Source organism: Peromyscus californicus, unplaced genomic scaffold (assembly GCF_007827085.1).
Source record: "Peromyscus californicus insignis strain IS unplaced genomic scaffold, ASM782708v3 Scaffold_1__1_contigs__length_55948999, whole genome shotgun sequence".
NCBI lineage: Eukaryota > Metazoa > Chordata > Mammalia > Rodentia > Cricetidae > Peromyscus > Peromyscus californicus.
In genome coordinates this window covers 44652743-44673504 of record NW_026294492.1, presented here as the reverse complement: position 1 = coordinate 44673504, position 20762 = coordinate 44652743, and the positions used below count along the sequence as shown (strand labels likewise).

At 47.5% G+C, this 20762-nt stretch overlaps 1 protein-coding gene across 5 annotated transcripts; it reads left to right on the top strand.

Moving 5' to 3' along the window:
• The first annotated feature begins 6808 nt into the window (after positions 1 to 6808).
• On the top strand, positions 6809 to 20615 carry Kank3 (KN motif and ankyrin repeat domains 3). 5 transcript variants are annotated; one of them, XM_052746588.1, is made up of 11 exons: positions 6809 to 6917; positions 13715 to 13774; positions 14539 to 15801; positions 15884 to 15983; positions 16168 to 16365; positions 16457 to 16541; positions 17014 to 17230; positions 19246 to 19391; positions 19474 to 19674; positions 19759 to 19857; positions 20406 to 20615. In XM_052746588.1, the coding sequence occupies exons 2-11, from the start codon at positions 13741 to 13743 to the stop codon at positions 20457 to 20459; spliced, it is 2397 nt and encodes a 798-aa protein (XP_052602548.1). In that variant the 5' UTR covers positions 6809 to 6917; positions 13715 to 13740; the 3' UTR covers positions 20460 to 20615. The 5 variants fall into 5 exon arrangements, 4 of the variants coding, with proteins under 4 accessions (XP_052602548.1, XP_052602549.1, XP_052602550.1 ...); XM_052746589.1 differs by lacking the exon at positions 6809 to 6917 and adding an exon at positions 7323 to 7877; XM_052746587.1 differs by lacking the exon at positions 6809 to 6917 and having other exon boundaries at positions 13223 to 13774.
• Positions 20616 to 20762: the final 147 nt, after the last annotated feature.

Below are 20762 nucleotides of genomic sequence, written 5' to 3'. Positions count from 1 at the left end.
CTGCCTTTACTCTCCAATTGCTAGAATGAAAGGCATGCATCCTGACCTCTTCCTCTTTTTCCTTATTTACATATTTACTTATATTTATTTATTTATTCTTACCCCTTTTCCCCTAGATATTTATTCCAGGTTGGCCTTGAACTCACTGTGTAGCCAAGGATGACCTAGAACTGATTCTCCTGCCTCTACTCTCCAATTGCTGGGATGAAAGGCATGTGCCACCACACTAGGTTCTGTGGGGTGCTGAGGATTAAAGCCAGGGCTCTCTGCATATGAAACAGCACTGTACCAATTGAGGTACATCCTTAGCTTCCCACTTTTACACAAAGTTCCTTCTCCAGGTTCTGTTTCCCAACAATCTGCTAGGCTGGGATCTTTTTAATTTTTATAAAATGGGGGATTGAACCCAGGACTTTATACATGCCAGGCATGTGCCATTCCATCTAAGCCATGTCTCTAGTCCATTTTTTTAAATAATTTTTTGAGAACTTTGTACATAAACACTCTAGCTACATCATTTCTACCTGTCCCTCCCCCCTAAACTCCTTTCATATCCTCTCCCAAATACATGGTCTTTTCTTTAATTATTATTGATTTGTATATACCTATGCAGTTAGAATATACATAACACACACACACATATATATATATATAATATTATATATAAATAAACCAACTAAGTTTATTTAGCATTGTTTGTATGTATATGTGTCCATGGCTGTCCACTTGGGATTAGACATCCTGTTTAGGAGCTCATCCTCTTGAGAAAATGGATTCTTCCTCTCTCAGCAGCCATTGGCTACTTGTAGCTCTTCATCTTGCAGTGGGGTCCTGTAGAGTTTCCTTTGTCCATATTGGCATGTCAACTGATGTCATTATACTTATCCTGTTCAGGCAGCCATCAAGCTAGAACTGACCTGGAAGAACTGGCTCACACAGCATCTGGAGGTGCTATGTAAGGTGGCAAGGCAGAGGAACAATTGGACAGATACACACAGCTGTAAAGGCTTACGATACAGAACAATGACTGGATCGGTGAGATATCTTGGTAAGTTTGAGGCCAGCCTGGGTTACATGAGACCCAATCACAAAAAGAAAGAAACAGGTGGTGGGTGGGTGAGGGGGAAGATGGAGAGAGAGAATACATATAACAACACACACACATGCAAACAGATGGTTTAAGACAATTTGTATTAAGTTTTATTTTTGTTTGCTGTTGTTTTGAGACAAGGTTTCATGTCTCCCCAGACTAGCCTCTAACTCATTATGTAGCTAAGGATGATTCTGGTACTGCCATCCCAGCATCCAGGAGGTGGAGACAGGAGGGTCGGGAGTTTAAGGTGGGATGAGCTACATGAAACCTTATCCCAGAAACAAAATGAGGGCAGGGTAGACAAGGCGACGTAGCAGGTTAAGGCACTGGCTGACAAGCTTGATTTTCTGAGTTCAATTCCTGGAATTCAATTCCTGGAATGGAATGCTAGAAAGAGAGAAGAAATTCCTATAAATTGTCCTCTGATCTCTGATCAAGGCATGTGTGTGCCCTGCTCCTATTAAATAAGTGTAGAAACAAACAAAATCCAACAATTCTAAACATTAAAGAAACACACTAAAATTAAACAACAAAACAATCAAAACCGAACATATACAAACTAAAATACCTCCAAGTCACGACGCTGCTCACCTGGGGAGTAAGGGGGCCTACTGAGTTTGGGGTACCATCATGGAAGTTGTTCTGTGGAACTAGCAATGTGATTTTTTTGTAGGGGATGTGGGAATAATGATAGTTGCTTTACAGCTAGATTTCTTAGCCCAATATGGTGTGTAACAGGCTTTCTTTTGGGTCACCAACCAGCTCCCAAATCATTACACGGAGACTCTTTTTTTTAAAATTAAATTTTCTCATTTATTTTATATCCCGACCAATGTTTCCCTTCCCTCCCTTCCTCCTGTTCCCTCCCCACTCCTCCTCTGTTTCTGTTCAGAAAGGGGCAGGCCTCCCATGGGTGTCAATAAAGCATGGCATATCAAGTTGAGATAGGACTAAGTTCTTGACATGGAGACTTCTTACTAGTTATGAATACCTGGCTTTATTTTATGCTTGTCCCACTAGCTCTTATAACTTAAATTAATCTGTTTCTCTTCATCTACATTTTGCCTTGGGGATTTTTACCTTTCTTTCATTCTGTATGTCCTACTCTGTATCTGACTGGTGGCTGTCTGACTGGCTGGCCCCGGGCATCTCCCCTCTCTTTTTTCCCTCTTTCTCTTCTCATTCTCTCTCTCTCTCTCTCTCTCTCTCTCTCTCTCTCTCTCTCTCTCTCTCTCTCTCTCTCTCTCTCTCTCTCCTAATTCCTCCTCCTATTTTTTCTCTCTGCCCTCCAGCTCTGCCTTTCCTGAAACTGCCTAGCTATTGGCTGTTCAATTTTTTTATTAGACCAATCAGGTGTCTTAGGCAAATGAGGTAAAACAGCAACACATCTTTAACATAATAAATGCAGCATAAACACATGTGACACACTTTTTCACAGTTAAAGTAATAGTCCACAAAATAAAGAAATGTAACACATCTTTATATAGTTAAAATAATATTCCACAACAATGGTGGCACATGTCTTCAATCCCAGCACCTGGGAGGCAGAGGCAGGCCTCTGTGAATTTGAGGCAAGTCTGGTCTATATAGCAAGTTCTAGGACAGCCAGGGCTATATTGTAAGACCCTGTCTCAAAAACAATAACAAAAACAAACAAAAAAACCAAACAACTCCCTGGCCAAACATATAGCTATGTTTCTTTCTTTCTTTAAAAGATTTATTTATTTATTATGTATACAGCGTGTATGACTGCAGGCCAGAAGAGGCACCAGATCTCATTACAGATGGTTGTGAGCCACCATGTGGTTGCTAGAAATTGAACTCAGGACCTCTGGAAGAGCAGCCAGTGCTCTTAACCTCTGAGCCATCTCTCCAGCCCACTATGTTTCTTTCATAACAAAAAGCAAACATAAAACTGTGGTGGGAGGGCAGAGAGACAGCAAGTGTCTTCCTCATTCATTGCTCTCCAGCTTATTTTTTGAGACAGCATCTCTTATTGAACCAGGAGCCTGCTGATTTGGCTAAGCTTGTTTCCAGGAATCCTCTTGTCTCTGCTCCCCAGTATTTGGATTATAAATGTGTCTTGCCCAATGCCTGATGTGGGGATCCAAATGCAGGTCCTTGTGCTTGCACAGCAAGTACTTTCTCCACAGAGCCATCTCCCAAGCCCCCACAGCTAGATTTCTAATAATCAGCATGGTTACAGTTCTGGCTAGTTTATTCTTGGTTATGGGAGCAATGTAGAATGTCTTTCTGTATCTCTGGGTTCTACTCACTAAATGACCAAAATACACTGTGGTAGTTTGAGTGAGAATGGCCCTCATAGGCTTATATATCTGTGGTTTAGTCCCCACTTGGTGAACTGTCTGGGAAGGATTATGGGGTGTGACCTTGTGAGAGGTGTATCACTGGGTGAGGAGGTGAACTTTGAGGTTTCAGAAGCCCTCTAGTCCCAGTCTCTCTCTCTCTCTCTCTCTCTCTCTCTCTCTCTCTCCTCTCTCTCTCTCTCTCCTCTCTCTCTCTCTCCTCTCTCTCTCTCTCTCTCTCCTCTCCTCTCTCTCTCTCTCCTCTCTCTCTCTCTCTCTCTCTTCCTGCTGCCTGTGGACCAGAATATAAAACTCTCAGCTATTGGGCCGGGCGGTGGTGGCGCACGCCTTTAATCCCAGCACTTGGGAGGCAGAGGCAGGCGGATCTTTGTGAGTTCGAGGCCAGCCTGGTCTACAGAGCGAGATCCAGGAAAGGCGCAAAGCTACAGAGAAACCCTGTCTTGAAAAAAAAAACAAAAAAAAACAACTCTCAGGTACTGTTCCAGTGCCATGCCTGTCTGTTTCCCACCATCATGGACTAACCCTCTGAAACTGTAAGCAAGCCTCCAATTAAATGCTTTAAAAAAAAAAAAATAAGAACTGCCTTGGTTGTGGGTGTCCCTTTACAGCAATAGAACAGTGACTAGAACATACACTCTTCCCCAAGTCACAACAATTAAAGATACTAGTAGGCCCTCCCAAGCCTTAGGCAGGAGAATCATCACACATTTTAAGTAATCCTGTGCTACGTAGTAAGACCGTGTCTCTAAAACAACCACACACAAAAAAAGTGCTTCTTGGACTGGGGATTGGCTCAGTGTTCTACCATCCACCATTGAGGAAAATAAAAGTCTTTAAATATTTCAAAGTGTTCCTAATTAGCAAAATGGCCCTTGTTGAAAAGTTAAGGACCTGGTTGAAAAGTTAAAACCTCCTCCTTAGTTACACATTTGTCTTACTGATCTGTCTCTCTGTCTCTCTCTGTCTCTCTCTCTCTTGTGCATCTTTTTGTTTTGTTTTGCTTTTATTTTTTCAAGACAGGGTTTCTCTTGTGTAGTTTTGGTGCCTTTCATGGAACTCACTCTGTAGCCCAGGCTGGCCTCGGACTTACAGAGATCCGCCAGCCTCTGCCTCCTGAATGCTGGGATTAAAGGCATGCACCACCACCACTTAGCGCATGATTTCATTTTTCAGTTAAACATTTTTGGTTTTGATTTTGGAGACTGAACCAGGGTTTGTACATGTTAGACACGTGATCTACTTATTATGCAATAAAAATATTTTTACAACTCCAGAATTTCCATGTCAAACTGGGCATATTTCTTCAGCTGATCAACCAATGAAAATAAATCTTTTTTGTAAATGGTAAGAATCAGGGTTTGGGAATATAGCCAGGTGTAGCGGCATGTGGCTGTAACACCAGCTTTAGGGTAAAAAATAGGGTGACAGAGACAGGTGGGTTCCTGAAGATCATCAGCCAGTCAGGCTAGGCAAACTGGTGAGCTTCAGTGACAGACCCTATCTCAAAAACATAAAAATGGAGAGCCCTCAAGGTAAAAGACCTGCCAGCGTCCACATGGACTATCATGTACATATTCACACTACACACATACAAAGCAACACACACACATACACACACTATTGTATAAATATATTACTGTACAATCTGACTGTAGCACTGTTACAGCTTCTGTAATTAAAACAAAGAAACTGGGAAAGACTGAAGAATCATGTAGCTTAGGTTGCTTTTGAACTCCTCCTGTCTCCAGTCTCCTAAACGCTGGGATTACAGGCTTGTACCACCACAGACACAGCTGGCACTGCTAGGTTAAATCTTTCAAACTATAGTGAGACCTCGTTTTCAAAAGTTGGGAGGTGGAAGTGGAAGGAGTAGAAGTTCAAGGTCATCCCTGAAAACAACAAAGTCAAAGCACAAAACAAAACAAAAACCCAGAAAAGTATAACAACAACAACAAAAACTGAAATAAACAAACCCAAACCCTTTCCTAAAACCTGGAGCAAACAAAAACCCTTGTTCTCCCACCAACTCACTTCTTGCTGACATGCCCAGTTCAAGGTCCCTAAGGGGAGCGTTATACTTCTTATCCTTGCCTGGATCCTCCTTTTTAAGGGTCCTCCTTTAAGGTTCACCTTGAAAGCTGCCTTTCAGATCCTCTCCCCTAAACCCTGAATTCTCCATTCACTGCAGATGAGGTCCTTGCATCTCTTTTTCTCTCCCACAGAGTACCCATTACCCCTTCACATGAGCCATGGTTTGAAAGGCACAGGACAGCGGAGATCCTGCCCGCTAAGAGATTCACTAGCCTGGCACACAATTAGTCAACGCTACATTAACAGGAAACAAAATCTGTAGTAGCTTTCAATCATAACATACTCCAAATAGGTTAGAGTTAAATGTACTTTTAAAACGTTTTATTAATTTACTGTGTGTATGAATACGTGTGGATAGATGCATGGCACAATTTGAACGTCTGAAGACAACTTGTGGGAGTTGATTCTCTCTGTTACCTGGTCCCAGGGATCAAACTCAGATAGTCAGGTTTGGCAGCAAGCACCTTTTTTTTTCTTTTTCGAGACAGGGTTTCTCTGTGTAGCTTTGGAGCCTGTCCTGGAACTCACTCTGTAGCCCAGGCTGGCTTCGAACTCACAGAGATCCACCTGCCTCTGCCTCCCGAGTGCTGGGATTAAAGACGTGCGCCACCACCGCCCGGCTGCAGCAAACACTTTTACATGCTGAGCCATCTCAATGGCCTTAAATATAGTTTTAATTCATTGCTGTGACAATTTTTTTTAATCGATCTATTTATCTATCTATCTATCTATCATCTACCTATCTATCAATCATCTAATAAATGTCTGCTCTGCTGGGAATATATAACCCAGTGGTAGAGCACTTGTCTAACATGTGGTAGAGAAGTTGTCTAGCATGCATACATACTAGATTAAATACTCATTACCACAGTAGGTAGGTAGAGATAGATAGATAGATAGGTAGGTAGATACATAGATTTACAGGTACACATAGATTGAGCACATGGAAGTAGGGAAAAGTATCACATGCAGAGAATATTTCTGTGCAAAGGTCCTGTGGAGGGCAAGATCCAGGGTCTTAGGACTTAAACCAGACCCTAGGAATTAAATCACATAAATCCCACTGGAATAGTTTGCTTAGATTCCTCCTGTAGCCTGCCCCCTAGTGTCCTGTGAATGAAACACCACCTTCTTAAGTCATAGACCAGGCAGGATTCAGCTGTGGCTGGAGAAGCATGCAACTCCACAGCTATCATCTCTCCAGATCGCTACTGTAGGCCCCGCCCTGGGCTCGTCCCCACCCCGTCCCCGCCCACTCAGCCTTACTATTGGATAGTTCTGTCAGATTCGAGTTCTGGTTGGCTGAAATGGCCATCAGTTAGGGGTAAAAGCCTTGATAACCGGTCCCGAGCTTCGACGGTGCGGGCCCGGGTGTAGTGCGGGCGCGGCCGGGGCTTCGCATTCAGGTAAAGTACAAACTTTCCGGGACACTCAGGGGAATCCTAGGGGAAAATGAGGACACAAGTGTCCGGGAGGGGCGCGGTTCATTCAGCCCCTTCTATGGGCTCTGTGCGCTGCGACGGGGTGGACACACTGTCCTGTAATGGTGACTCTTCGGACACTGGGAGCCCCAAGTGGGTTAGCCAAGCCAGAAGGGGAGCGCTAGATTGAGCAGATCTCCGCCATATGGCCATCCAGGACCGAACGGGGAAGCTTGTGCGCTCCGTAATCTCCCAGATGCCTAATGGACCCTTCCTTCCCCAGAGTTGGCTTGGGGACCTGGGACTGGCTGTTTCGGGATGGGCTTCTTGCAGGGGGGTGGAGGGGGCGGGTGATACGGAAACAGTGTTGGAGGGAGGGACGGATGGCCCCCCGGACCCAGAGACAATAGTAACGGATGGAACCGCCCAGCGGCTTTTCCTGTAGGAAACTGCCCTGTCTTTTCGAAGCTGACCTGGTTGTGTATGTTTGGGGAGGGGTGTGTGTGATGAACCAAGGACCCCCAGTCCTTCCATCATCTAACCCCCTAACACGTCATGAATCTGAGAATCCCGTCCCAACGTTAAGGGTGCCACCATTTAGAGCCTTAGGTCAGGAAGATATACCCTCTTCAGGACCTCGGTGCGCACTGAGTGCTTTGTCCCCCATCCTTCAGGTTTCCGAATACAGCTCTGTGTTCCGAAATAGCTCCAGGGGCGGGTGTGGGGGCGTGTAGCTTCAGCTCTGACAGCCTAATGAGGGGGTCTCAGGCGGGGGATCTGGATTTAGCTTTGACAGCCAAGTAGTGTGGGAGAGAAGAGGACAGCTACACGCCCCACTTTGGGAGACATTGGCTTGTGGAGCAGTCTAGGTGTGGGCTTGCTCCACCACACTTCCTACTCTCCAATCAAGGACCCATGCTGGGCCGACTGATGCTGGCTGGGAGGGTGAGTGATAAGTGGCCCAGGTTCCCTGCAATTTCTGGAGAGGGGAGGGGAATCTTTCCAAAAGCACCTATAATCCCAGTTACGGGAGAGGTCGAGATAGAAGGATTGAAAATTGAAAGCCTGCCTGGGAGCTACAGAGTAAGTCCAAGGCCTGCATGGGCAACTTAGTAAAGGGGTTTAGGGATCAGCAAGATGGATTGGCCAGTAAAGGTGCTTGATGCCATCCCTGACATCAAGTTGGATCCCTGGGAGAAGGAGAGAAGTGACTCCACAGAGTTGCCCTCTGACCTCCACTCTCACCCCGTGGCATGTTTGGACCCACCCACCTCCCACATAAAATAAATACAATGTAATTAAGGTGAAAAGGGCTAGTGGTGTAGCTCAGTGGTAGAGAACTCACTTAGCATGTTTGAGGCTCCAGTTTCATCCTCAGCACAGGAAGGAGGGATTGGAGGGGTTAGGGGCCAGGAGGGAATGAGAAAGGAAAAAAAGGGCATTCCTTTGGGTGTGGCGGTGCATGCCTGAAATCCCGGCATGTGGGAAGCTGAAGCATGAAAAGTTGGAGTCGTAATACATACATACATAAATACAGGGCCCCAGAGTGGTGGTGGTATATGCTTGAAATCCCCAGCACTCCAGAAGCACAGGCAGGAGACTCTGTTAGTTTGAGGCCATCCTGGTTTACATAGCAAGTTCCAGGTCAGCTAGTACTGCATAATAAGACCCTGTCTTAAATAAATACATAAAATAAACAAAAACAAACAGGGCAGTACTCAGAAGGGACAGAACAAGCTCTGTGAGTTCAAGGCCAGCCTCTAGCTACATAGTGAGACCTTGTCTCAAACACAAACAAAATAAAACAAAAAAGTCCAAAACCCCTAGCAACCACAAAAACCGAAAACTTCCAAAACAAACAAACAAAACATGGAAAGAAATGAAATGGGTTGGTGAGATGACACTTGCCAGTAAGTCTGAGTTAGTCCTCGGGACCCACATGGTCAAGAGAGCTAACTCTTACAGTTGCTCTCCAGCCTTCATATGTGTGTTGAGGCATGCATGTGACCCCTGTCCTCTGAAAAACCAGTGTAAAAAATAAATAAATAAAACAAGAAAGTCAAGCATAGTGGCCAATACAGGGATCTGAACAAGCTACATGCATTCAACCCTGCTTCTGCCCATGCATGTCTTTTAGGATATAGCTTAACTGCTCTCTGTGCCTCTGTTTCTCCATCTGTACAGTGGGTAGGCGTTAGTGATAATATGAAGACCAACTGTAGAAGGCTCAGGCTGATGTGCAAAGCTACTTACTTAGAAGCTGAGGGAAAAAAGGAAAGAAATGAGGCTGTGGCTGTGGCTCAGTTATGAGAGTGTTTGCTTAGCATGCATGGAGTCTTGTGTTCCATCTCCAGGATTGCACAACCCAGGTGTGGTAAAGCACATCCCAGCACTTAGGAGGTGGAGGTAGGAGGGTGGAGTTCACAGTCACCCTCAACTACCTAGGGAGTTGGAAGCCAGCCTCGGCTTCCTGAGATCCTGTCTCAAAAACCAAACCAAACCAAACCAAACCAAACAAAAAACTAGTGGGTTGGGGAGATGGCTCTGTGGTTAAGAGTACTACTCATACCTGTGACTCCAGCTCCAGGGTATCTATAGCTTTTGGCCTTCATGGGCAAATACTCAAACATAGACACACAGACACAAATTTTAAAAAGTCTAAAAAAAAAAACCCAAATTGAAAAGAATCATCAATAATCTTACTGTTATTTACCCCCCTACTAATGTCCACCCTATGTGGTTGATGTATTGTGCACCCTAATAAACTTATTTGGGGTCAGAGAACAGAACAGCCACTAGATCGACATAGAAGCCAGGCATGGTGGCACACATCTTTAATCCCAGCACTTGAGATCTCATGTCTTGCTTGGGAAAGACACATGCCTTTAATCCCAGGAAGTGATGGCTGGACACAGAAAGGTATATAAGGTGTGAGGACAAAGGAACTAGAGGCTTTTAAGGTTTTTAAGCTTTTGGGCTTTTAGCAGCAGTTCAGCAGAGATCCATTCGGATGAGGACTCAGAGGTTTCCAGTTTGAGGAAACAAGATCAGCTGAGAAATTGGCAAGGTAAGGTTGGATGTGGCTTGTTCTGATCTTTCAGCGTTCACCCCAGTACCTGGCACTGCAGTTTTTTTTTTTTGTTGTTGTTGTTTTTGTTTTTGTTTTTGTTTTTGAGCTGAGGATCGAACCCAGGGCCTGCAAGCACTCTACCACTGAGCTAAATCCCCACCCCCCCCGGGTTTGTTTTTATTAATAAGATCCTTTAAGATTCGTGTTACAACCCTACATCTCAGTACAGCCTCTGGACCTGGCTGTTCTAGCTGGTCTGGGTCTTAGTTTGGATTTTGATATGTTCAGGTGGAGGGGACAGATCGTACCGTACAGAATCACACTCCAACTGTGTGAAAGGCAGTTCCAGACCCTTGAGCCCTGGTCCAGGTTTTTTCCAAAACCAAATTCTTCCCTGGCAATTTCCTGAAAACAAGCCGTGAGAGGCACTGGCTGTCCTCCATGGTGACCTGCCGGCCTGCCCCTTGCAGCCGGTGTTAGGGGACAGGAAACAGCTGCTTGGGATGGGGAGGGAGACTTCAGAGCCTCAGGTTGGATGAGGAGGATGGGGAGAGGGGACTCGGAGAGCAGAAAGGGATCCTTGAAGCAGTGGAGAGGGGGATGTGTTAGGCATGCTGATGGATGCTGAATAGCCAGTAATGTTTGGCACTCAATGACTCTCCAGAATGGTAGAAGCTGGAAAGAGTGGCTGGGTTCTTAGTGGTTTGGAGCAGAGGGGTGGTAAGCCAGAAGGTGGGTTGGGTCTACTTGGTGAAAAGCTTCTCAGACTAGGGCTTGACTTGGCACTACAAGGATGGGGTCCCCAGAAGGTGGACAGAGCCTTATCTGAAAGGTTCTCCCATTGGCAATGGACTTAATTGCTCTGTAAAATGTCTTCTTGCCTTTTTTTGTTTGTTTGTTTGCAAAGACAGGGTTTCTTGTGTGGCCTTGGCTGTCCTGAACTAGCTCTGTAGACCAGGCTGGCCTGGAACTCAAAGAGACCTACTCAGCTGCTCTGTAAAATGTGAACAATAATTTATGTTGCAGAATTCTATGGAGGTTTATTAGGGAGAGTATTCAGTAGGCAGTCAGTTTGAGCCACTTTCTGGCTCTCTGGAGGCTTTTCATGTGCGTTCCCTGAAGTCCCATCATTCCATCATTCCCTTGTCTGTGTGTGTGTGTGTGTGTGTGTGTGTGTGTATGCTAAGCACTGAGGATTGAGCCCAGGTCCTTATGTATTTGAGGCCAATGCAGTGCCTTGAAGCCACACCCTGTCTCCATCCTAAGCTATTCCCCCCCAACCCCCCTGAGAGAGGGTCTCTCTAAGTAGCTCTGGTTGTTCTGGAACTCACAGATATCTTCCTGCTTCTGCTTCTGGGTTCTGGGATTAAAGTTCTGGATTTAATGTTTGATCTTATTAACTATCCCATTACATGTGATTTGATTCTTCTCACTCTATCCACTTTTCCTCTTTCTGATGTAGTTTTTCAGTATATAGCTTAGGCTGGCCTCAGCCTTGCTTGTAGCCCAGACTGATTTCACGGTCTTGTTATTTTAGCCTCCTGAGTGGAAGGATTCCAGTGTGTGCCACCATGCCTGGCTTTCTTTCCTTTCCTTTTCTTCTTCGTTGCTCCCTTCTTCAAAATTTTATTTTATGCATATGAGTGCCTATATTTATGTGTGTAGTCCACATATGTGCCTGATGCCTGAGGAGGCTAGAAGAGGGCATTGGATCCACCGGAACTGGAGTTATAGGAAATTGTGAGCCACGATGTGAGTGTTGGGAACCAAACTTAGGTCCTCTGGAAGAGTAACAATCATTCTTAACTCTTCAGCCCCTTTCTTTCTTCCTTTAAACAGTTTTTGTTATATGTGTAAGTACCTGAGTGTTCCTATGTGGACCAAGTATATACAAGTGTCCTCAGTGGCCAGAAAACTGTTGGATCCCCTGGAACTGGAATTACAGGAGGTTGTAAGCTCTCCAGTGCTGGGAACTGAACCTGGTCAGTTGCAAGAATAGCAAGTGCTCTGAACTGCTGAGCTATCTCTCTCTAACCCACTTTTCTGAGATATGGTCTCATGTATTCCAGGCTGGCCTCAAGCTCTATGTAACTGAGGATGACCTGAACTCCTGATTCTCCTGCGTCTACCTCCTAAGTGTTGTCGTGACAGGTTTGCATCACTAGTCAGTAACCCAGGGTTTCATTTATGCTAAATAAGTTTTCTACCCAGAGAAATACATCTCCAGCCCAGGATACATTCATTCATTCATTTGTTTGTTCATTCATTTTATTGGTGCTGCTCCAATCAAATTCATGTCCTTGTGTATGCTAGGCAAGTGCCACTGAGTCATATCTTTGCTTCCACACCCTTACCTACTTAGCCTCCATTGTGTCATCTGAAGATTCATACTCCCTGAACTCATGGATAATCATAGCTAATAGAACTCCCTGAACTCATAGATAATCATTGTTTCCTTAGATGCTTGCATTTCCATTATAAAGTCCCATAAGCCAAGAACAGAGCCTTGTAGCATCGTACTAGAGACATTCCAGAGAGACAGGCTTTCCTCAGTTGCATCATTGAGCTATCTAGACTTATACTTTCCCATCTATCATTTATAGAAGGGTTTTGCAAGTAATCTTGCTTAAATTTCCAATGCTCACTTAAATCTTACCATTTCTCTAAGAAAAATGCAAGGAATGTGTGTGTATATGTGTGTGTGTGTATATGTGTGTGTGTGTGTTACTGAGGGTTGAACCTAGTACCTGTAGAATGCTAAGTGAGCATTTGGCCATTGAACTATATCCTCAGCTCTGTTTTCACTTTTTGAGACAGGATCTGTCTAGACAGACAACATCTGTCTAGGGTGTTGTCTAGGCTAACCTTGTACTCCCTCTTGCCCCCTTAAAGACAGGATCACACTATGTAGATCTGGCTGTCCTGGAACTCACTTTGTAGACCCTAGGCTGGCCTCAAACTCAAAGAGATCCACCTGCCAAGTGATGGGATTAAAGGCATGCACCATTATGCTTGGCTTGTACTTGGGATCCTCTAGTCTCAGCTTCCTAAGGTACTGAGATTTCTTTTTTTTTTTTTTTTTTTTTTTTTTTGTTTTTTGTTTTTTGTTTTTTCGAGACAGGGTTTCTCTGTGTAGCTTTGCGCCTGTCCTGGGACTCACTTGGTAGCCCAGGCTGGCCTCGAACTCACAGAGATTCGCCTGGCTCTGCCTCCCGAGTGCTGGGATTAAAGGCGTGCGCCACCACCGCCCGGCTGGTACTGAGATTTCTAAGTCTGAAATACTTCCACTTTATTTTCCTCTGCTTGATGTCTGTCTTGCTTCCTCTTCCCAGGTTTGCAACTTGGGTGTTCCTACTTCATTCACTTCAAATTTCAGCTAAACATGGTGGCACACAGTTGTCATCCCAGAACTTGGGAGGTTGAGGCAGTATTATGATTTTGAGGCTAGCCTTAGCCACATAGCAAGACCTTGTCTCAAAGCAAAAGTGGTAAGAGTACTTATGTAGAATGAAAAAAGTCTTGGATCCCATCTGTAGCATTAGCATTTCCAAGGTTCCTGAAGGGAGGAGGAGAGAGCCTGGGGATGGGTGAGGTGGAAAAATGCTCTTGGGTCTGTTTGCTCAAAGTTTCAATGGTGGTGGAGCGAACATCAGGTTCAAATCAAGGGACAGGACTGGATTTTCACACTTACTTCTCTGGGGGCCTTTTTCAGGCTGTCTGGTGGCTACTCTACGAAATATGGCCAAGTTCGTTCTGAATCAGAACCTGTCTGGTGAGTGTACAAAATGAGGTATATGTGTTTACACAGATCCACATTGGGTGATTGTGTGTATATATGGACATAACTCAGCAGTTCCTTTTTATTTTTATTAACACGGTAGCCACATGGCCTTTCCTAAAAGCCTATTAGCCAATGTCATGGCTTTATTTAGAACCCATTCATGACACCTCCACCCCCATAAATAATGTCCACTCCCCATGATGGCCTAGAGGACCCCCACAGCGTGCCCTCTGCCTATCCTTTAGCTCTTCTCTCCCTTCCTCCTTTCACCATCCTGGAGACACCTAACTTCCATTGGACTGTCACTCTTACAGCACCCCCTCCCTTCCAGTGTCTTCCATGGGCCTTTTTCTTCTTGGAACCTTCTGCCCTTGCAGCTGCTTCCTCCTTGTTATGAAGGGCTCAATCCCTTTTAAGTTCCCACCACAGGAAATCTTTCCTGACATGAGAGCCAAAGTTAGCTCCTGCAGTGGCTCCGTATTTCACCATGTATTATTGTCTTGAAAGTCATTTGAAATGATTGTGTCTATTTATGGCTCGGATATTGTCTTACTATAATGTCCCAAGTTTGTGTTTGGCACTTAGTGGGTGCTCAAGAAGCATGATTGCATGCCCATCCGTGTGCAGATATTGCTCATGACCAATGTACAGGTGCATAACAGGGGCAAAGGGGCGGGGAACACATTTGTTCATTCTCTTTGGGTGCTTCTTGGTTTGACACCCTCTTTCCTCTCCACGTCCTTGTTACACCACAGACCTGGGCGGCCCTCGCCTCTACCCAGGCTCCACTGGGAGTGCTCGCAGCCCTAGCTCTCCCTACTCGGTGGAGACGCCCTATGGCTTCCACCTGGACCTGGACTTCCTCAAGTATGTGGAGGAACTCGAGCGCGGTCCTGCCTCCCGCCGAGCCCCAGGACCCCCTCACACACGACGCCCGCGGGCGCCCCGAACGGGCCTTGCCGGGGCGCGGAGCCCAGGGGCTTGGACTTCCAGTGAATCCCTGGCCAGTGACGACGGCGGAGCGTCGGGCGCACTCTCTCCCGGGGCGTTCCCGGGACTCTTGCTACCTCCGCTGTCGCCGCGTTCCTTCTCGCGCAACCCGCGCGTGGAGCACACGCTCCTGGAGACCAGCCGACGACTAGAGCAGGCTCAGGCGCAGGCCGGGGAGCGCGCGCTCAGCCCGGTCCGTGCGGTCACGCGTAGCCCGCGCGGGTCGGGCCGCAGCAGCCCTGCCCCCAATCCCGCCCTTGCTTCACCCGGCCCTGCCCAGCTGCAGCTGGTGAGGGAGCAGATGGCCGTGGCGTTACGGCGCCTGCGCGAACTCGAGGACCAGGCGCGCGCTCTGCCCAAGCTGCAAGAGCAGGTGCGCGCGCTGCGCGCCGAGAAGGCGCGGCTACTGGCCGGGCGCGTGCAGCCGGAGCAAGAAGTGGAGGCCTTTGAAGCGCGCCCAGACAAACTCTCCCAGCTTCGCCGCCTCACTGAACGTTTGGCCACCTCCGATCGCGGAGTCCGCTCCAGGGCCAGCCCCGGGGCTGACGATCCCGACGGGTTGGCTGCCAGGCACAGCGAAGGCGCGCTGCAGGTCCTCGACCCGGCGTCTGGGACACCCGATGGGGAACCCCAGACTCGGGAGGCGGGCACCGAAGTCGTGCCCGAGACCCAAGAGGCAGATGCCCAGGCAGTACCTGATACTAGGGAGGCTGGAGTGGAGGTGGCCCCTCACACCGTTGAGGTGGACACGTGGGTGACCGAGGCGCTGCTGGGGCTGCCCGAGGCTGCAGAGCGTGAGCTGGAGCTGCTCCACACGAGCTTGGAGCATCAGCGTGGAGTGAGCGAACTCCTGCGGGGCCGGTTGAGGGAGCTGAAGGAGGCCCACGAGGCTGCAGTGGCCAGGCCTCAATCTCGTGAGGTGGCCACCCAGACCGAATTGGGTTGCACTGAGAAGACAACGCAGACCGAGCTCCCAGTGGAGAACCAGCCCAGACCCATGGCTGGAGACAAGGAGGTAGCCCCTGCTGGTGAGTTTCCACTCCTGGTTGAACCCTGGCCTGCCAGGTGGCTGAAGTCAAAACTCAGTGCCCTTATGTAATTCCCTGCCAGGCATCCTCAAATCCATCATGAAGAAAAAAGACGGTACTCCAGGTGCCCAATCCAGTCAGGGACCCAAGAGCCTGCAGTTCGTTGGGGTCCTCAACGGAGAGTGAGCGCAAACCCTTTCCCGATAACAGCCACAGGGACACAGGCTATTATTCCCAGCTCTGCCCCTCTGCTCATAGTCTGGCTTTGCAGTCCAGTTTCCTCTTTAAAATGCCACTCTCACCTCACAACCCTCTTGAATGAGCCCACAGGGGAGGCTCAGCAGACACCTCCCATCCTGTTCCCAGGTATGAGAGCTCCTCCAGCGAGGATGCCAGTGATAGTGACAATGAAGATGGTGTTGAACTCCCCAGGAGTAGCTCTTCCGTGTCAGGAGATGATAGTGGGGGATCTGATGCTGGAACTCCTGGTCCCCCCAACGACCAAGACGCCGGGGACTCTGAATGTGAGGCACAGCTAGAGCTGAAGGCAGAGACAGAAGGGAGGTGAGCGTTCTCCAAAGGTCTGCAGTGCAGAAACCTTCTTTCCTGGTCACCGTTGCCCAGGATCCTGAGTATAGATTGGCCTCCCTGGCAGGTGTGAACTGAGCCCGCGTTTGAGGGAGGCATGCATTGCTCTGAATCGGCAGCTGATCAGGCCTCGTGGAGTCACCAGAGACGGCGTGAGTGTGGGTCTTGTCTCCTCCCTTACATCCTCTTAGTTAAGAGAGCAGGGTTTCCTAGAGCAGGAGTACCAAGTTTGGTACTCTCCCTTACTAGAGACCTTCCTTGATCCTAAGCTCTAAAGAGATACTAGCCCCTAGGATAGAGCTCTGACCTTTTCTTGGCCTGCCCACCCACAGCTCCAAGTAAAGATCAGAGCCCCAGGCCCATTCCATGACACTGAAAGAACAAGTGGGTACTCACTGCCACACTCACTCTTGGTCCTCTATTTTCCCATAATGTAGTCTTATTTTTTGAGCCTAGGAACCTGACTGTACTTCCTTTTTTAAGAGGGTATGGTTCAAGCTCTCTTTACTTAGAAATTGGCCTTGCTTGCTTGCCAGGATCACCAAAGGGGGCTTCCACACACATAACTTTGGTGCCTCTCATTTCGTATTTGCATTGATGCCTTCTTTGCCCTTGTCCTGCCAGAGTGCTGCTCGCCTTGTGGCCCAGGAATGGTTTCGAGTGTCCAGCCAAAAGCGCTCGCAGGCTGAGCCTGTGGCAGAGGTGCTTCGAGGGGTGAAGAGCCTGGGGCCTGAGCTGCTGGCTCATGTGGTGAACCTGGCAGATGGCAATGGAAACACGGCCCTGCATTACAGCGTGTCTCATGGAAATCTGGCCATTTCCAGCCTGCTACTGGATACAGGTCAGGGAATTGGGTTGTGGAGAAAAGGGCCAGGTTGGGTGAAGGCTGGGGTTGTTGAGGGGCACAGAAAAATGCTCAGTGGCAGAGGGTGGGTGGATTGCTGTTTACTTGGCCAGAAATCAACACTGGGTGTTTTCCGCTATGACTCCCTACTTTGTTTTCTGAAACAACTTCCCATTGAACCTGGAGCTGTTTGGCCAGCAAGTCCCACCTGTTTCCATCTTCCCAGCCTTGGGGTTTACAGACATGTGCCATGGTGCTCAACTTTATGAGGGTGCTAGGGATCAGGTCCTCAGGCTGGCAGGTAGTGCTCTAACCCCTCTGAGCATCTAGACTTAAGGCCTTGCTATGTAGCCCTTGCCTGGACTCAAATTTGTGAACTTCTTGCCCGTCTCCCATGGGTACAAAGACGTTTTGGCCTCACTGTATCTTCAGCTGTCCTGAATCAACTCCCACCCCCCACCCCCAGTAACACCCAGCTTTGAGATCAGAGACCTCAATTTAGCAACCCCCTCCCTGGGTATATTGTATTCCTCAATCTCCCAGCCTGGCACTTTTTTTTTTCCTGAGACAGGTAGCTCTGGCTGGCCTGGAACTCACAAAAGATCCGCTTGTTTCTGCTGGGATTAAAGGCATGTGTCACCATGCCTGACTGCTTCCTGAGTTCTTCGGTTACACTGTCTATCCTCAAGGGGGGAGGGGGGGTTACTCACTGCTTAGGTTTCTCACTACCACCAAGCTGTTGAACTACTGTTCACTTGCCTTCTGCTTGTTCAACCCTGCCTCATCTTATCCCCTCACCGAAGCAAATACACACACCTGGATATGGTAACTTTATCAAATCTAGTGGGTACTGGCTCAAGGCAACAATTTTCATTGTCTATGAAACAACATAGAGAGGACAGTGAGCCATAGACTAACCACTATCCTGTTGCTAACTTCATTATTTTCTTTGTTGGGACCTTCAATCCTGATTGCTCAGTTGCTAGTCCCATTTCACCTTCACATCAGCATGACACACAGTAAAAAAAAAAATTATTTTTGTTCTGAGGCAGGGTCTCACTGTAGAGCTCTGGCTCTTCTGGAACTTGCTCTGTAGACCAGACTGGCCTAAAACTGTAGATCTGCCTGCCTCTGCTTTGTGAGTGCTGGGATTAAAGTTGTGCATGCCACCACCACCTGGCCAATAAATTTTTTTAAATTCTTGTTTTTTGAGACAAGGCTCACTGTATAGGCCTGGAACTGTGTTGCTCAGGCTGGCTTTGAACTTGTGGCCATCCTCCTGTCTCTTTTTTTTTTGGTTTTTCGAGAGAGGGTTTCTGTGTGTAGCTTTTGGAGCCTATCCTGGAACTCGCTCTGTAGACCAGGCTGGCCTCGAACTCACAGAGATCTGCCTGCCTCTGCCTCCCGAGTGCTGGGATTAAAGGCGTGCGCCATTACCGCCCGGCTCCTATCTTTTAAGTGCTGTGATTACACACCCAGCAAATTCTCCAGTTTAAAAGTCTGTGTCCTTACTCTTGTAAAGCATTTGTGAGTGAACAGCTATTGAGTGCACCTGAGCAGAGACTATTAGCAAATAAAAACAAGAGGAACACAGACACAGGAAAGAATACCTGCATTGCAAGAGTACATGAGTTCGGATATCCAGCACCCATGTAAGCCCCCGCTTATGTCTGTATCTCTGGGGCTGTCGGTGGTTGACAGACTGCAAGGCCTTACTGTCTGCCAATCACATAAGTGCACATACGAAATTGGCTGAGGAAATAGGGGTGTAGCTTAGCTAGTGGAGTTTTTGCCCAGCAGTTTCAGTGCTGGGGAAATGGAGGCTACACTATAAGTTCATGACCCATCCTTGTCTGTGGCCAGCCTAGGCTATATGAGATGCTGTCTCAAAAGATGGCTGCCAACAGATGCTCATTCCCCCATCTGTGATGCAGGAAACTCAACCCTGACCCCCCTCCCCCAACCAATCAGCATGTGAGGCTTGGATGAAGTGATCTCTTTCTTCTTCCCAGGGGTCTGTGATGTCAATCATCAGAATAGAGCCGGCTATTCTGCACTCATGTTGGCTGCACTCACTTCTGTAGGGCAGGAGGAGGAAGACATGGCTGTGGTCAAGAGACTTTTTGGCACGGGTGATGTCAATGCCAAGGCTAGCCAGGTGCATAGTATACTACCACTCACAATGGGTGGGTAAGGTGGTGTCATTTTCTACTTTCAAACCCTCAGACCTCTTTTTCCAGACTGGACAGACAGCCCTCATGCTGGCCATCAGCCACGGCCATCAGGACATGGTGGCTGCCCTGCTGGAATGTGGGGCTGATGTTAATGTACAGGATGCCGATGGGGCTACAGCACTGATGTGTGCCAGCGAGTATGGACGCCTTGATACAGTTCAGTTGCTGTTGGCCCAACCAGGCTGTGACCTAACCATCTTAGACAATGTGAGCTACTCACTAGTAAGGGCCTAGAGTAGTGGTGGTGTGTTCCACTGTAACCCAGGGACCTAATGGCCTATTATTTCTCAGGAGGGAACAAGTGCCCTGGCCATTGCGCTGGAGGCTGAACAGGATGAGGTGGCTACACTGCTCCATGCTCACCTGACATCAGACCACCATAGCTTCCAGGTAGGTGTGGTCCCCAAGAAACAGACAGATGCTAACGACCTTCAGAAGCCTCCTTTCCTGAAGAACAAAGATTGGAGAACCTCTGCCTGAATTCTACTGTAAAGCATTTGATGCTTAACTAGCAAAACCAGTGGTAAACACAACTTTAGGTTAGAATCACACACATGAAAGAAAGGCATACCCTAGCTACCTGTTGTAGGAAGATTTTCCTGTTAAAGGAGCCCTTTGCTCAAGTAGGAAGAGCTAGAAGCCTAGAGGCTTGGTAAAAGTTTGCCCCAGCAGGGAAGTGTGCCTGGGAGAACACACCCTATGGGTTGAGCATTGGACACCAGGTACTGGGTTTATTCTTGGCCTTTTTTTGACTAATTCACCCAAGGAGGCCCACACTTACCCTGATGTAAAATAGGAATGGAAGTCTAAATGCAATCAATTCAGGCAGCCTGGCTCTACAGGAATGGAATGTTAACTACTCCCACATCCTTAACCCCTCCTTCATGGTGGCCGTAAACTCTTACCTTCTGTCTACAGAACCCCTTTCTTTGTTCTAGGGCCAGCCACCCCCAAGGTCTCCTACAGGCACACCCAGCGAAGGGATGCAGTGACAAATGAAGGTTTGTGAGCTGCTACCTACACCTGGACTGTAGGAGACACCTTCCTCTTACGCCTGAACTTCCCAATCACAGCAGGGTGCCTTGTGCTGGTACTCCCAACCCATTCACTTCATAAAACACCTTTCCCAATAAAGCATTTCTACTGAACTTGTATTCTGTGTGGGTGGCAGTGGTAGGGACACATACACTCTATCCCATGTGCAAGATATACCTATGAAAGGGTTTTCAGAGTGAAGTGATCACTGGGGCTATAAAGCAAAGACACTACCCTGAGAAACCTTATTAGAAGGATTC

Coding starts and splice junctions, on each gene's coding strand:
- Kank3 (XM_052746587.1), top strand. CDS start 13,603: ATGCTCTTGGGTCTGTTTGCTCAAAGTTTCAATGGTGGTGGAGCGAAC. Junction 15,802..15,883: donor CAAGGAGGTAGCCCCTGCTG/GTGAGTTTCCAC, acceptor ATTCCCTGCCAG/GCATCCTCAAATCCATCATG. Junction 17,231..19,245: donor CAGCCTGCTACTGGATACAG/GTCAGGGAATTG, acceptor TCTTCTTCCCAG/GGGTCTGTGATGTCAATCAT.